The 16,571-nt window shown below is 62.3% G+C and overlaps 1 protein-coding gene across 2 annotated transcripts in view; it reads right to left on the bottom strand.

Annotated features, from left to right (window-relative positions):
- NPR2 (natriuretic peptide receptor 2) overlaps positions 1 to 16,571 on the bottom strand; it is a 48,387-nt gene that overhangs the window by 7,858 nt on the left and 23,958 nt on the right. The window contains exons 3-12 of one of the 2 annotated variants that reach the window (XM_074952198.1): positions 13,628 to 13,741; positions 10,049 to 10,184; positions 9,614 to 9,708; positions 9,107 to 9,239; positions 8,502 to 8,586; positions 6,582 to 6,702; positions 4,983 to 5,057; positions 4,716 to 4,892; positions 4,057 to 4,161; positions 57 to 128 (exon numbers count right to left, since the gene is read on the bottom strand). In XM_074952198.1, the coding sequence (XP_074808299.1) occupies positions 57 to 128; positions 4,057 to 4,161; positions 4,716 to 4,892; positions 4,983 to 5,057; positions 6,582 to 6,702; positions 8,502 to 8,586; positions 9,107 to 9,239; positions 9,614 to 9,708; positions 10,049 to 10,184; positions 13,628 to 13,741 (1,113 nt within the window). The remainder of the gene's footprint in view (positions 1 to 56; positions 129 to 4,056; positions 4,162 to 4,715; positions 4,893 to 4,982; positions 5,058 to 6,581; positions 6,703 to 8,501; positions 8,587 to 9,106; positions 9,240 to 9,613; positions 9,709 to 10,048; positions 10,185 to 13,627; positions 13,742 to 16,571) is intronic. The other variant, XM_074952199.1, reaches the window with a different exon arrangement.

Raw genomic sequence — 16,571 nt, 5'->3', positions numbered from 1 at the left:
CGAGGAGCCAGACCCACGGGTCCAGGGCAGAGAGGAACCCCGCCACGCTCTCGTACCTTCACAATGTCATTGATGAGCGAGTAGCGGAACATCCAGTCCAGGTTGATGCTCTCGTTCTCCAGGATGTCCTGGGAGAGGCCAGAGAGGGAACTGTGTCAGGTGTGGGCTCCGGGCACCCCAGCCAGGCCCTCTCCATTGGGCAGGTGTGCCACACCCCATAGGACACACCAGACAACAGCACCATGACTCCCCCGCCCCAAGACATGCCCCAGCCTTCGTGACCCCATGCCAAGGCCCCTAGCCCTGGACACAGCAACACCCACACTGAGACACAGCACTGCAATCAGGGTCATGCCTGGCATAACGATGGGGTTTCTCTTTCATAGATTCACAGAGCACCAGGCCAGAAGGGGCCATTAGACCATCTAGTCTGAAGTGCCGCAGAGCACAGGCCATTCTAGTTCCCCCACATACCCCTGTACAGAGCTCACTGACTTTGTTTGGTAAAGCATCTCCCAGAAAGGCTCCAGTCTGGGTCTGAAGGGCCCGAGATGGAGAAACCGCCATGGACCTTGGCAGTCTGTTCCAATGGTCAGCCACCCTCACTGATCAACACTGATGCTGTATTTCCAAGTTGAATTTGTCTGGCTTCAGCTTCCAGCCATCAGTGCCCAGGGTTTGCTGTCTGGAAAGGTCCTTACACACTGTCAGCAAGTCGCTGCTCAGTCTTCCCTTTGATATGAAGCAGGGCGGGGATTTTACCTCTCTACAGCATTGGGGAGCCCGATACTAGATACTGCATCCAGTTCTGGTGTCCACATCTTGAACCAGATCTTGGAGAGGGGGCAGAAAAGAGCCACAACAATGATTCGAGGGCTACAGAAAATGCCTGACAGTGAGAGACTTAAAGAGCTCAGTCCAAAAGATGGTGAGTGCCATGATCAGCGTGTAAACACCTTCACAGACGGAAAATCCCTGGCACTGAAGGGGAAAAGCAGAACCACTACCGATGGCTGGACGTTAAAGCCAGAGAAATTTCAGTTGGAAATTGGCTGCTGAAGCATGGGAACTGACTGCCACGGGCAGTGGTGGATTCTCCATCTCTTTGTGTCCGCAGATCAGCCCCAGAGGCCTTCCTGGAAGATGCTTTAGTCAAACCCAAGTTCTGGGGCTCAGTCCCAAGGTAACTGGAGGGATTTCTCTGGCCTGTGCTCTGCAGGGGGTCACTGTCAGAGTAGCCATTTAAACTTTACCAGTACAGGAATGTTCTTCACTTTGTACATTCTAATTCACATAGTTTGCCGCTGATACCTAGTTCCCCTTTTTCCATTTTGAATTGCTGGCATCACTTCCCCACTGAACCAGGACGGGCTCTTCGCCAGAGTTCGCCTCTTGCACAATTGTGGGATCATTTTTGGCCAGCCAATAAACTCTGCTTTCAAAACTCCCACTTTTCAGTCACATTCTTCTGTCTAAATTTTTCCTCACAATAAATTGCACTCATAATTTTCCTCTGCGTTGGGAGAAGCCCTTCTGAAGCAGCAAGTACTGATCTCACTGGTTGAAACTGTCCTCCGCTTGCTCGTACTGAGTGTGGTCAGGTCTCAGTCACTGGTCCCTGGGCAACCACCAGCCTCCGCACCAGTGATGGATTCATCTGTACCCACCATCACGAGCTCCACGGGCTGGGTGTAACACCTTTCGTATTCGAAAAGCACCTTCTCTAATGTCTAGAAACTGCTGACCTTGTACCCTGGGAGGCAGGAGACCTCCCGACTAACGTCACCCACGACAATGTAACTTTTCTTTCCACTCACTGCAGAGAGATGCTGTGACGCAGCGGGGGGGGGAGGAGGTTTCAGTTTGGGGCTGGGTGGAGGAACGCAGGGAACCCCAGGGCTGAGGTCTAAGCTCCCTGCCCCCCAGAAGGACTTGACTGAGGGGTCCTGGGTGTACTCACAAGCTCTGTTTTGGACTGTGTTCCTGTTGTCCAATAAACCTTCCGTTTTACTGGCTGGCTGAGAGTCTCAGTGAATCCCAGGAAGAGGGGTGCAGGGCCTGGACTCCCCCACACTCTGTGACAGGTGCCTAAGAAGGAGTTTGTCCTGCTCTCTTGTTGGGCCAGTGGTCTGCAACAGTCCCTGCCAGCCCCTTTCCTGGGCTCTGTCAGCTGCCGCAGCCTCTCCAGGGATCACCGCCCAGCAGCGAGTGAGCCGGTGGCATGCCCCATGTGACGTTATTGACATAATCTGGGACCATATAGAACACTGTTGCAACCAAGGTCCTGTCGTGGCACCAAATCTTGTATAAAGGGGGTCAAATGAGGTGTCTCAGACAAGGTTAAAGTTTGCTGATTATGATGATGCTGTCTATATGTGTGTATCATTTTTGTAGTTGAAGTTATGAATATTGGCTCTACACTGTCTGTATTTCAAACTTGTGCTGTGCCTCTGGGGGACACCCCAGACACGTTGGTGTCAGCTCTGCCTAGCCTGCTGGATGGCCCATTAAGGACCATCAGCTACACAACTGACCCACTGAGAGCAGGCAGACACACCTCGTGACTCAGCCAGGTAGGCAGGGACCTGCCTATGGACAGAACTCTGAGGTGTTTCCAGGCCAGGTGATGGGCAGCTTGTCCTTGGGACAAAGAAAGAAAGACCACATGGCAAGAGAGTATACAAAGCTGCTGCAGCTCCGCCATCTTGTCTTCAGTCCTGCTTCCTGCCTCTGGAGGGACTTTGCTACATAATGGAAGCTCTGAACAAAGGATTGAATGACCCATCCCAGCTGGGGATGTTCTCCAGAGACTTGATTTGAACCTGCCGTTTATTCCATCACTGCTGCAAGCCTGAACCAAGAACTTGGCCATGACTGTGTGTCATTGATTCCATTGAACCCATTCTAGCTCTCATCTCTATCTTTTTCCTTTTATGAATAAACCTTTAGATTTTAGATTCTAAGGGATTGGCAACAGCGTGATTTGTGGGTAAGATCTGATTTGTATAGTGACCTGGGTCTGGGGCTTGGGCCTTTGGGATCGAGAGAACCTTTCTTCTTTTACTGGGGTATTGGTTTTCATAACCATTCGTCCCCACAACGAGTGGCACTGGTGGTGATACTGGGAAACTGGAGTGTCTAAGGGAATTGCTTGTGTGACGTGTGGTTAGCCAGTGGGGTAAAACCAAAGTCTTCTCTGTCTGTCTGGTTTGGTTTGCCTTGGTGTGCAAAGAAACCCCAGTCTTGGGCTGCAGCTGCCCTGCTTGAAGCCATTTGTCCTGAATTGGCACTCTCAGGTGGGTCCCACTGTGACAAAGCGGGACTGTTCTTAATGTTTCCTCTGAATAGTGTGGGGGTGCCTCAGTTTCCCCTAGGCAGTTCTTAAGTCTCTAGGTGGTGGGATAAGGGACTGTAATTGTTGCAGAGCAAAGGGCCAGGGTACATAAATGGCCGACACTCTGTCTCCTGGCAACTGATGGCCTGGGCCCTTCCCCCCTGCAAGGTGAGAGCTAAAGGGTTGGAGAACAAAGGAATCAGGTGACCTCCTGGCCCAGGAAAGGAACAAAGCCCAGAGGAGGAGGGGCTGGAGGGAGTTTCAGTTTGGGGCTGGCTGGGACATGGAGTGAAGAGTAGACGTGGTTGTCTGGCTCACTGCCCCCCAAAATGGACCCGGCTGCGGGGTCGGGTTCTCTGCACCTACAAGCTCTGTTTTAGACCGTGTTCCTGTCGTCTAATAAACCTTCTGTTTCCCCGGCTGGCTGAGAGTCCCGTCTGACTGCGGAGTTGGGGGGCAGGACCCTCTGGCTTCCCCAGGACCCCGCCTGGGTGGACTGGCTGTGGGAAGCGCAGGGAGGGGCAGAGGAGGCTGAATGGTCCGAGGTCAGACCCAGGAAGGTGGAAGCCGTGTGAGCTGTGTGTCCTGCAGACAGGCTGCTCCCAGAGAGGAGACTTCCCCAGAGTCCTGACTGGCTTCATAGGGAGCAGTTCCAGACCATCGCCCGGGGACTCCGTGACACCCACCAGAACCAGCATCATTACACCCGAACCCCTTTTCACCTGCAGGCTGCCCCGCGGGCAGTATTCTGTCACAATGCAGACGTTGGGCGGGTCGATGCAGGCGCCGATGAACCTGGTCAGGTGGTTGAACTGGATGTCCCTCATCTAGGGCGGGAAACAGAAGCAGGGACCCATCAGAACCCTGGCTGGGTCACCGCGCACCACCCAGGCCTGAGAGGGGATGGGGCCAGTCTGGTTGCTGCAAAGCTCTAGGCCACACGCACTCTGGAATCAGAGCCGCACAACATGCCCGATGGGAGCACAGCGATGGCTGTTCCTGGGCCCCGGCTCAGGCCCTGAGAGCCAGATTCGGGCTGGATGATAAAATGGGGCTTGTGGAGTTCTGGGCGGAGCAGGGAGGTGGGTGCATCTGCCCGTGTGCGTTGCTGCTTGTGTGCTCCCCACATGGACACGTGTCTCTGACATGTCTCTGGCACCTTGTGCCACGTGGGACCCACCAGGCTCCACAAGGCACCTCATTGTGAGCTGAGCACGGCCAGGCAGAAGTGGTGCCAACCAGGGCTCTGAGCCATGCCGCGCTCAGCCAGTGCTGGGAAGCCCCCGCCAGCATCACCTCACCCGTGCCCCAGCACAGACCCCTGGGCCCCCCATCACCTCCCCGGCCGGGAGCCCAACCTGCCCGGCTGCCCAGTACATACGTGTTTGAGTTCGAAGAGCACCTGCCTCGTCAGCTCGATCCGCTTCTTATTCACATGCTTGATAGCCACCACGTTCCCCTGGGGGCCAGGGACAGGGACAGGGTCAGCGCCGCACGGGCGGGAAGTCAATGCAAGGGGACGGGGCAGGCGCGGATGCCTATTGAACACCACGTTCCCCTGGGGGGTAGGGACAGGGACAGGGTCAGCGCCACACGGGGCGGGAGGCTCAGTGCAAGGGGACGGGGCAGGCGAACACCAGGGACTCACCTTGAAGTGGCCAGTGTTGGCAAAGATCTGGTATTTGCCATGGGCCGTCATCAGGGAGCCGTAGCTGGAGCCGCGCTGGGAGGGAACAAGGCAGTTAGGAGAGCACGGCAGGGAGAGAGTGGGGGGCAGGGGTGTGGCCTGGGGGCGCTCTGGGCTAGGGGGCGGCATGAGGGCCAGGGGGCAGCAGGAAGGGAGGGGGTGAGGCATGGACTGGCTTGGTGGGTGCCTCGCGGTGAAGGGTGAGTTATAAGAGCCACATGGGGATGGCTGGGGAGGCTACAGGGGACAGTACCTAGAAAGGTTCTACGGGGGATGGCTGAGGGAGCGTATAGGGCACGGTACAAAGGGCAGAGCTCCACAGGGGAGGGGCCGAGGCTTACGGGGCTCTATGTGGGAGGGGCCGAGGTAGGGGCTCTATAGGGAAGGGGTTGAGGCATAGGGGCTCTATAGGGAAGGGCTGAGGCATAGGGGCTCTATGGGGGAGGGGCCAAGGCATAGGGGCTCTATCGGGGAGGGGCCGAGGCGTAGGAGCTCTATAGGGAAGGGGCCAAGGCGTAGGGGCTCTATGGTGGAGGGGCCGAGGCGTACGGGCTCTATGGGGAAGGGGCCCAGGCGTACGGGCTCTATGGGGGAGGGGCCGAGGCGTAGGGGCTCTATAGAGAAGGGGCCGAGGTGTAGGGGCTCTATAGGGAAGGGGCCGAGGTGTAGGGGCTCTATAGGGAAGGGGCCGAGGCGTAGGGGCTCTATAGGGAAGGGGTCGAGGCGTAGGGGCTCTATAGGGAAGGGGTCGAGGCGTAGGGGCTCTATGGGGGAGGGGCCCAGGCGTAGGGGCTCTATCGGGGAGGGGCCCAGGCGTAGGGGCTCTATGGGGGACGGGTCGAGGCGTAGGGGCTCTATGGGGGAGGGGCCCAGGCGTAGGGGCTCTATAGGGAAGGGGCCCAGGCGTAGGGGCTCTATGGGGAAGGGGCCGAGGCGTAGGGGCTCTATAGGGAAGGGGCCGAGGCGTAGGGGCTCTATGGGGGAGGGGCCCAGGCGTAGGGGCTCTATAGGGAAGGGGCCCAGGCGTAGGGGCTCTATGGGGGAGGGGCCCAGGCGTAGGGGCTCTATAGGGAAGGGGCCCAGGCATAGGGGCTCTATAGGGAAGGGGCCCAGGCGTAGGGGCTCTATAGGGAAGGGGCCCAGGCGTAGGGGCTCTATGGGGGAGGGGCCCAGGCGTAGGGGCTCTATAGGGAAGGGGCCCAGGCGTAGGGGCTCTATGGGGGAGGGGCCCAGGCGTAGGGGCTCTATAGGGAAGAGGCCCAGGCGTAGGGGCTCTATGGGGGAGGGGCCCAGGCGTAGGGGCTCTATAGGGAAGGGGCCCAGGCATAGGGGCTCTATAGGGAAGGGGCCCAGGCGTAGGGGCTCTATAGGGAAGGGGCCGAGGCGTAGGGGCTCTATGGGGGAGGGGCCCAGGCGTAGGGGCTCTATAGGGAAGGGGCCCAGGCGTAGGGGCTCTATAGGGAAGGGGCCGAGGCGTAGGGGCTCTATAGGGAAGGGGCCCAGGCGTACGGGCACAGGGATGGCTGGAGGCGCGGGGCGTACGGGGATGCGGGTTCTCACCAGCGACAGGGTGAGCCGACTGCCCGCCCCCTTGTAGTAGCGCTCGGCGTTCCCAAACTGCAGCTCATCCCAGCGGATCCTCCACAGCATACTGGCCAGCTCCTTCTCCAGCAACAGCTTCCTGGGGAGCACAGGGTGTCAGGGAGCCCCCGGATCCCCAGGGCACCGCGCTCACGGGTGACACGTCTGGGGGGCAGGGGGGGCTTGGCCTGGCGTGTCCCAGAGGGTCCAGCCCCAGGGACGGCCCGGGGTGCAGTGAGACCCTTGTGCCACGCAGCCCCCTCCAGCCCCTCTCAGGGGCTCTGTCCAGTCACACGGGGCGTGCGCGCAGGAGAGTCACCGTGCGTGTGCAGCGCACTATGCTGTGTGCGTGCAGCACGCCCCTGCAGTGGAGCACGAAGCCTGTGCACATATAACATGGGGTGGGGGCCCGTGACCGTTAGCCACAGCACCGGGGTGTCTGAGGGAATGGGGCGCTGTTCCCTCGGAGCAGCCCCCTCCGGAGCCTCCTGTGGGATCCCTGCGGGGGACCCAGTCACCCTGCGCTGGGCGTCTCGTGGATGCCGGGGCTCAGTGCCGACCAGACGGGAGCTGGGGGCCAGCGCGCACGCCTCAGGGAAGGAGGGGCTCGGGTGGTGCAAGTGGCAGGCTCGCTGCGGGAGAGGCTCCGGAAAGCCCTGGCCACAGCCTCCTGGCCCCAGCACCAGTGCTGTGATGCCAGCCAAGGCCTTCCCAAGCAGCCTTCGCGGCGTCTCTCCCACAGGCTGGAGGGTTCCTGCCCTCGGGGGGAGCAGCTCTGCCCCCCAGCAGGCACCACCCGGTGCTCCTGGCAGGTGTGGGGGTGGGGACAGGACTTGGACCAAGTTGGGCACTACCAAAAATTATACAAACCTGCCGCCCCTGACTGTGCCGGGGGAGAGCACCAGGCCAGTGGCTTGGATACCGCAGGGCGGGAGGCAAGCTGGTGGCTCGGACGCTGTGCTGGGAGGGAGCGCCAGGCCAGCAGCTCGGATACTGCCCTGGAGGGTGCCAGGCTCATGGTTTCCCAGTTGAGACGTAGTGGGAGGGTGCCATGGGGCTGAGCTCCCCGGGAGGCTCCGGGGTTAATACAGAAGCTCTGAGCAGAGCGATTCCCAGAGGAACCCAGCTGCCGGAAGAGAAGTGCTCTGGAAGGTGGGCGTGCCCCCAGGCTGGGCAGCGTGGCCTGGAGCCGGCCAGGCGGAGGACCCAGAGCTGCCCTCCGAAGGGCAGCTGGTATCAAGGGATCTGGCCATGCTGTGTAAGGCTGCTCCCCCTCACAGCTCCCTCCCCACTGGGGCTGCCTGGGCAGAACTGCTGGCTCAGCAATCACAGGGTAGGACATTCACCCAGGAGCCCCCAGGACAGGACGCCTCTGCCACCAGCCAGGCCCTGCGCCTTGGCGCTCTGCGGATGGGACTGGCTGGGCCAGGCACCGAGCACCCAGGGCACTGGCAGAGCCACCCCCACTCCCGGCCCCCCCTCCTGGGGGCTCTGTTCTACAGGCCCCTCTGCCTTTGGCCTCTGCTGAGTGCCAGTGGGGAGGGGGCTGCTGAGGACCCACCCCACCGCACCCTGCACACGCACCCTCCAGTGCACACGCACTGGCTGTGATCCAACCGGGGTGGGACACCAGGCTCCCTTGGTGTTCCTGGCAGCAGAGCGCCAGGCTGGGCCCCGGGAGCAGGGTGCCTGGGTGGGGCCCTGGGAGCAGGGTGCCATGGCTGGGTCCTGGGAGCAGAGCGCCAGGCTGGGTCCCGGGAGCACAGCGCCAGGCTGGGTCCCGGGAGCAAGGTGCCATGACTGGGCCCCGGGAGCAGGGTGCCATGGCTGGGCCCCGGGAGCACAGCGCCAGGCTGGGTCCCGGGAGCAGGGTGCCATGACTGGGTATAGCCATCTCACCTGAAAATCAGGAAGCTGGAGATTCCAAACATGACGAGGGTGAGGCCGGTGCCCAGCGCCACGATGGCCAGCGTGGAGAGTGGGGCTGGAGAGAGCGGAGAGCTCGTTAGAGGGGGCAGGACTCCCCACACGGCCCCCAGACCCTGTCCTGCTCTGTCAAATGCTCAGCCCTTCCCTCGGGGCACCCAGCATGTGCTGCCCGGTGCCCGATGGGCCCAAACCCCAGCCCTGAGGGCAGCAGCCAGAGACCTGACAGAGCTCCCCATGCTCAGAGATCCGGGGATGGATCCGGGGAAGGGGAGGCGTGTCAACCCATCAGGAGAGGTGGGGGGCTCAGGAGGGCGGGCAGCCCCAGACCTGGCAGGGGAGCAGGAGGCCTGCAGCCCCAAGGCTCCCGGCTTAGCTGGGTATTTTCCTGCATGTGGGGCAGGCGCCTTCCAGTCCAGACGCTGCTGGAGCAGAGGGATGCAGGGCCCCGACCCACCCATCCCCAGGGACAGGCTGAATGGGAGGCAGGGATGCCAGGGGCTCAGGAGAGAGGCCCAGCAGGACGCAGACTGCCCAGGGCAGGGGTGCAGGCCCAGCCAGCTCCCCATCACACCCACTTTTATCACAGGAGGGATCATCCACATCGAAGACGCAGGGGGGGTTGTCGAGGGGGGGGACCCCCTTCACCCAGTGAATGGGCCTCCCCAGCCAGTTCAGCTTCTTCTCCGCGCCCGCGTAGTGCCCTGCCACCTGCACGGAGAGAGGGCACAGCCGGGCCTCTGCGGGGCTGCTCCACAGCGACCCCTCCCACACCAGGCCACCAGCCCCCCCCTCAGGCCCATACCAGCACATCCCCCACCCCTCTACGCACCCCCTTCCTTGACGAGCAACCCCCCAACAGCCCAGAGCACGGGAGTCACTAAGCCTCCCCCTCCCCCCATGCACCCGCTTTGTCCCCCCAGATTCCTCCGACCCCTGCCGGGGGCACTGACCCTGCTGCATCTCCCTCCCCCAAACCCCATGGCAGGGTCAGCTCCTGCTCCCAGCCCTGCCCTGGAAGGTGGCTCTGCAGCTGGGACAGTCCTGTGGACTCTGGAGCCCCCCTGGCTCGGGGCTGCACCCACCTCGTATTCCCCGCTCTCGGGGTTGCCCATCACCCACAGACTGAAGTCCGTGTCCCGGTCGTTGTTGCTGTCCATGCTCACGAGTCCGGTGACCCCTGGAAGGGAGGGGCAGGGGTGAGCGACCTGGGGCTGGAGAGGCAGAGGCAGGGGGTGGGGGTAGGGGTGCGGGGGTCCCCTCCTGACCAGTGAGCGCTCGGCAGCAGCTCCTCTCCCGAACTCCGACGAGCAGCAGCTGGGCCTGGGGCTGCTTGTCCCCGTCCCGCGGCAACTAGTGTGCCAGGCCGGGCGCTGAGCCCGAGCACACCCACGGGGGCCAGCACAGGCCCTGGCTGCCCTGGCAAAACGCTGCTGGGACAGTGAGGGGGAAGCGGCCCGTGCCAGCCAGAGCACCTGGGCTGGTATCTCCCTCCCCGCACAGGCTCCCCAGGCCGGTACCCTGGAACTTCCGGTCCCGCATCTTCTGCACGATGCGGGTGCCGTCCTTCTTGGAGCCGCCCTCGGCCAGCGTCTCGTTCAGAGCCATGGCGTAGAGCAGCACGCCGTCGTAGAAGCAGCCGGCCACCAGGTTCATCTGCCCGCGGGAGAGAGTCATCAGAGCCCTGCGCCCGCCCCGGTGCCTGCACCAGAGACAGCCCCGTACCCGGCACAGCACCAATCCCCAGCACGGCCCCCCAGCCCTGATCCCCGACACGGCCCGTACAGCCCTGATCCCCGACATGGCCCCCCCAGCCCTGATCCCTGACACGGGCCCCCAGCCCTGATCCCTGACACGGCCCGTACAGCCCTGATCCCCGACACGGCCCCCCCAGCCCTGATCCCCGACACGGCCCATACAGCCCCCCCCAAGCAGCTGCCGTCTCTCTGTCCAAGCTCGCAGTGGGAGGTGCCTGGGGCCTGCACACAGCTGTGGGCTCCCCACACGTTCCCCAGGGCACCACCGGATCCCTGGCTTGTCCTGGGCCATGCCAGCAGGCAGCAGGGGAACCCACCCCAGCTCCATGGGGTCACACTTGGAGGGCAGCACGGGGCCCTTGGGGACAGCAGGGGTTGGGGGAGAGGGCAGCTTCCCAAATCTCACTCCAGAGATTGCTTGGCAGAGAAGATCTGCCCCCAGGCACTGAGCCCTGGAGTTTCCTGGCCTCTGGCCCCGCTAGCCTGGCTCCCTCGCTGGAGCTGTCCCCAGCCCCTGCCCCTGCCCCTGTGCAGGCTGTGAGCTGGCTCCTTGGGAAGGGAGTGTCCGCGCCCTCCCCTCGGGCAACCCCAGGGGAGCGGGCGCTGCCCGACACAGGGAGCCAGGCAGTGCTGCAGCCTGAGCGTCGCCCATCACAGTGCTGCACCCATAACCTGGGGGACTGGGGTCTGCCGGCCAGGCACCCCAGGGCCCAGCCCAGCCCAACTGCAGCTGGCTTGGCTCCCAGCTCAGCCCAGCCAAACTGGGAGTGCCGCCAATCCAGCCACGCTCCAGAGACTCACCAACAGCAAGAGCAACCCCCGGCTCCCTCGGCTCCAGGCCCCTGCTCCAGTCATTCCACAGCAGCCTTCAGCCCCATCCTGGGGACCTTGGCCACCCACCAGCCCAGCCCCACGGGGAAGCTTCTAAAGGTCTGTCTACACAGCGAAGAAACACCCACGACTGGCCCATGCCAGCTGGCTGGGCCGCGGGGCTGTGTCATTGCTGTGGCTGGAGCCCCGGGCTCTGGGCCCTGCGGGGTGGGAGGATCCCAGAGCTCAGGCTGCAGAATCCACACAGCAGGGGAACAACCCCGCAGCCCAAGCCCCATGGCCCAAGTTGGCTGGCATGGGCCAGCCAGGGGCTTTGCTTTGCTGTGCAGGCGGACCCTGAGACGACTACAGACTCCAGCTTCCTGTCTGAGGAGTGACTCCCAGCCACCTGGCCACAGGGCAGTGGAGTCTGGGGTCCAGCTCAAACCAGGACCTTCACAGAATGGGGCTAAACCCCGAGAGTATCCCCTCTGCAGCACGGGCTGCCCTCATAGGAGGGATCTCAGCAAGCGGCATCACCAAGCAATTCCCGTTGTTCATAAAGACAGAGAAGTTAAGCAACTCATGGTGCTGCCGGAGCCACAGAAGCCAACGCCCCACTGAGGAGCTGAGCCTGCCACAGCCCTGGGCCAGCCCCACGCCCCAAGGAGGGGACGGCAGCCCCCTCACTCAGGGCTCTGTCACTGCGAGGCATGGGTCCCGTCCAAACTGTTTTTAATCTTGTGCACATGTGTGAGTCTGGCTGGTTTCATTCACCACAGAAATAGCTGAGCCTTCCCTGGGCTTGCAGCCTCAGTGACACCTTGTGGCGGAGAGTTCCGCAGGTCGATCACACCTTGTGCATTTCCTTTGATCAGCTGTAACGTTGCTGCCCCTTGGTTTCCCTGGAACTTCCTTGTCCTCGTGGCACGGGAGAGGGGAGAGAGGCTCTCACGAGCAGCCACCCCCGCCCCACGTGCACAACCGGCACTGCACAGAGCGACAGCCCAAGAGACTCCCGCTGCCGCGTGCCAGATTCGACCGCACGCGTCGCCCCTGCCGAGTCCAGGAGGTTGCTAAGCAACACTCTCGGAGCCTTCCTAAACCCAGGCCCTGAGCAGCAGCCCTCAGCCTCCGCCTGCCTGCACCCAATCAGAGGCACGGCCGCGGCTGTAACTCTGTGAGCCCTGCCGGCAGGGCCAGCCCACGCTGCCACCGTGAGGCACACACCCGCTGCCCTTGTAGGGGCATCCCCAGGGCCAGTCCTCAGTGAGTGACAGAGCCTGGGGGAGCTCCCACTGCTGCTTGGGGTTGGCGGGCCAGAGACAGGGCTGGCAGCCATGGCTCTGCCTGGCCCCCGGGCTCCGGGACGCCGCGCGTGTGGAGCAGCTCACTGGCGTGTGCATGCATGTGGATGACAGCACTGTGTGTGCGTATGGTCACTGGGCATGTATGCTCTGTGTAGGTGTGTGAGTAGGCAAGGGCGGCGTGCGTGTGTACGTGTGCGTATAAGGGCAGGGCTGAGTGTGCATAGGAGCAGTGCTCGTGTAGTCAGTGTACGTGTGTGCGCGCACAAGGGCCGTGTGCGTGTACGGTCCGTAGGTGTGGGTGTGCGTATAAGGACAGCGCTCGTGTACAGTGAGCGTACGTGCGCATAAGGGCACTCTGCGTGTGTACATGTATATAAGGGCAGAGTGCAGGTGTACCGTCAGCACACCTGCGTGTCAGGGCAGGGTGTGCATGCATAGGGACAGTGTGCACACGTACCAGGACAGCGTGTGTGTAAGGTCAATGTGCATGTACGGGCAGTGTGTGTGTGTGTGTGTGTGCACAAGGGTCCGTGTGCATGTACAATCAGCGTACATATAAGGGCGGTGTGCGTGTACGTGTAAGGGCAGTGCATGCGTGTGCGTGTGTGTGCATATAAGGGCAGGGCTGTGTGTGTCAGGGCAGTGTGCACACGTGTAAGGGCAGCGAGAGTGCGTAAGGACAGTGTGCACACGTGTAAGGGCAGTGTGTGTGTGTAAGGACAGTGTGCACACACGTAAGGGCAGCGTGCACATGTGTAAGGGACTGTGTGTGTAAGGGCTTCCTACGAGTTCAACTAGTGCCATGCACGTGTGAACAAGACCCTGCAGCCCCACAGCACAGACCTCAACGATTCCCCTGGTGTGAACGGGGGCCGGGTGGGGCCCCTAGATCTCCCATTGTGAACGGGGGCCGGGTGGGGCCCCTAGATCCCCCGGCGCAAACAGGCCAGGTGGGGCCCCTGCCGGCCCGTGGCACAGCCAGAAGGGCCCTTTGCTTCTACCAGGCTGTTCCCTTCCTGCTCGGAGCCCTGGGAGAGGTTTCCCGGAGCGGGGCAGGTGGGTGGGATGGGGACTGGTCGGGACCCAGCTGTTTCCCAGCCGCCAGCACTGCCGAGCGGGGAATCCTCAGGGCCTGCAGGGAGAGGTGTGTGCGCGTGTGTGCGGGAAGGTGCCAGGCAGACAGCAGCCCCGGTACACGCACAGGCAGGCCGAGCCCACTTACCAGCGAGTAGCCGAGCTCCACCTTGAACTCCTCCTTGGCTCGCAGGATCAGCTGGGTCTGGAAGTGCTGGTACTCGGGGTTCTGGGGTTCATGGTAGGTGATCACCAGCACCGTCTGCAAGGCAAAGCACAGGCCACAGCTTCATACCCAGCAGCGAGCCCACCCTGCTGGGGCCAGGGAGGAGAGGGCGACAGCCCCGCTCAGAGAGGGGTGTTCTGTCTCAGGGCCCCAGGGGTGACCACATGGGAATTTTCTGTAACATTTTTATGCAATCTATGTGTGCCTCAGTTTCCCCTGCGTGCCGCACTGTTACCTAGTGGGTAGAAAGGCGTGGTGCTCTCTGCAGCGGCTCAGAGACTCAGGTGTGGATGGCTCCCAGCAGTCTGGGGCTTGGGCCCCATATCCAGGTAGTTTGTGAGACGACAATGGCAACCCCAGTCACCGGGACTTTGATACCTAGCAACCAGCGGCCATGGACGGCTACCTCTCACCAGGAAGCCAAGCAGCATTTGCCCAGCTGGAGAACAAAGGGCTGGGGAGGTGCCAGGGGCTGGTTCAGGGCTGGCTGCTGAGGGCTGGGGGCACACACCGACTGGGACACGGTAGTCAGGGGCTAGGCTTGGGGCTCTGGGCGGACCTGACCGGCTGGAACTTTCTAAGCAAGGACTTTCCGTGCTGTGTGCGAGTCGATTAATGACCCCGACTGTCTGCTCACACTGGCTGTGTCCCTGCAGACGCTGGCCGAAGGGCGCACTGCTCCCCAAGGTGGACAGGTCTCCCTCTCAGGGTCTGCCTCAGAGGGACTCGCGGAGCGGAGCTCACGGGGTGGAGCAGGGGGGCTGCAGGCCCAGTGGTCCTGCCGAAGGAGGCGGAGAGGCCGCATGGCTCACCCTGGGGAAGAGTGACACCCTAGGGTGTCTGGCACAGGATGGGATCCTTGCAGAAGCTGTTCCAAAGCTGGGGTCATAGCACCGGTCCTGTGGGTCTGACACCATGTGTCCCCCTGGGGTCTCCCAGAATCCCCCACACGGGTGGGCGCCCACTGCCCTGTGTCCTGCTCACTGAAGCAGGAATGGCTTTTGTGGGGGCCCCCAAACCCGACACCAGGCATGGACCTGGAAGCCCTGGTGCAGCCCCGACCCCTGACCCCCAGCCTGGCATCGGCCCAACCCCTGACCCCCAGCCCTGACCGTGCATAGGCCCAACCAGTGATGAGCTGCCAAAATCTTAACAACTGGTTCCCTCCTCACCCCACGAGGGGGTGGTTGCCCAGCCCTGCCCCCCGGGACTCCTGCCCCATCCACCCCCCTCCCCTGTCCCCTGACTGCCCCCAGAGCCGGGCAGGAGGGTCTCGTGGGCCACCGTAGTGGGTGCCCACCCCGCCCCTAAGAGCCAGAGGCACCTGCCAGGGGGCGAGGTGGGGAGTCCTGGCGGTGCTTACCTGGGGCAGCTCCCGGGAAGCCTCCGGCAGGTCCCTCTGGCTCCTAGGGGCGGGGGAGCATAGCTGGGGGGGAGCAGGGGTGCGGAGCTGCCAGTGGGGGCTCTGCACCCACCAAATTTTCCCAGTGGGGGCTCCAGCCCCGGAGCACCCCCGGAGTCAGCGCCTAAGGCGCCACTTTTGGCCGGTGGTTAAATTTAGAAGCCCTTTTAGAGCCGGCTCTCCCTCGCGGAACCACCGGTTCTAAAGGGGCTTCTAAATTTAACAACCGGCTCCAGCTCACCACTGGGCCCAACCCCTGCCCCCCGGCCCCGAGCTGGCGTAGGCCCAACCCCAGACCCCAGCCCAGTGCCCGGCCTGTGACATGGGGGAATTTTGGTAATATTTTTATGACCCCACGCGTGCCTCCATTTCCCTCTGGCCTTGGCGTGGCCAGGCACTGAGTGGACGGGAAGAGAGGAGGTGCTGACTCAGCAGCCTGGCTGGAAACCAGAGTCATTAACGTGAATAAAGTCCACAGGTGTGTGAGGGGCAGCTCCGGAAAGCCAAGGGAGCCCAATGGCGGGAGCGTCGCACCGAGCGATAACAGCCGAGGAAGGAGATTCCCCTCCCTGTCTGCAGGGAAGCAGAGCAAAGCCCCGAGTGGAGCACAGGGGACCGGTGCCAGGTGGCGGTGCTAAGAGCTGAGTGTGCAGAGACCCTGAGCACGCACCTGGGACAAACAAGAAAGGGCGAGACAGCGAGCCAGGGCCCAAATGCATTCTACAGCAGCTTGGCTGGGTGTTGGCTAGACTGACCCGTCTGAACCTCTGCATCTGTCTGCTGACCTCGGGACCTTCGCACGCTGTGCCAGGTGACTAATAAACTGCTGCCAGGTATCACCGAGCACGGCGTGCCCTGGGGGAGCTCCCTCGGGGCTCTGGCTCTGCAGGATTTTCTGCAGGGAACCTATAACGGGGTGGCTCACCCCTTAACAGCTGGAGAACTGGGGCTGGCCCACCCTGATTGCAGACTGAGCGCCCCCAAGAGGAATCAGGTGATGCCAGGAGAGAAGCAGCAGGAAGCTGCGGAGAAAGGGGAAGTCCAGGAAGTTGTGGTTATGTCTGCAGAGAGCAAGGCCTGTCTACACTCCAGTCAGGCTGATGTGAGCTGCCTTGTGTCGAACTAGCCAGGCATGTCTCGACACTTCCATTTCTATCTCGCCCACGCAAGCGCCCTGTTACGGCGACGCAGTGACACCGCCTCCCCGACGGGCGATGTAGGCAGGTCAATGCAGCATGACGATGTCGACCCTAACAACCCTCCAGCTGCTGTCCCACAATGCCCAGCACAAGCACTCTGGTCACAACTGTGAACTCGGCTGCCCAGGGGTCACGAAGACCGGAACCCACCTCCCTACTGAAAAACCACCGGACATTTCTGAAATGGCTTTTCCTGGTTGCCCAGCTCGCCTAGCGGCTCTCCACTGTCGTGTGCAGCCGCCCAGCCAGCGACGCGCTCCAGACG

The sequence above is a fragment of the Natator depressus genome, chromosome 5, assembly GCF_965152275.1.
Source record: "Natator depressus isolate rNatDep1 chromosome 5, rNatDep2.hap1, whole genome shotgun sequence".
NCBI classification, from domain to species: Eukaryota; Metazoa; Chordata; order Testudines; family Cheloniidae; genus Natator; species Natator depressus.
Note: the sequence above shows the minus strand (reverse complement) of the source record. Positions and strands in the feature narration are given on the sequence as shown.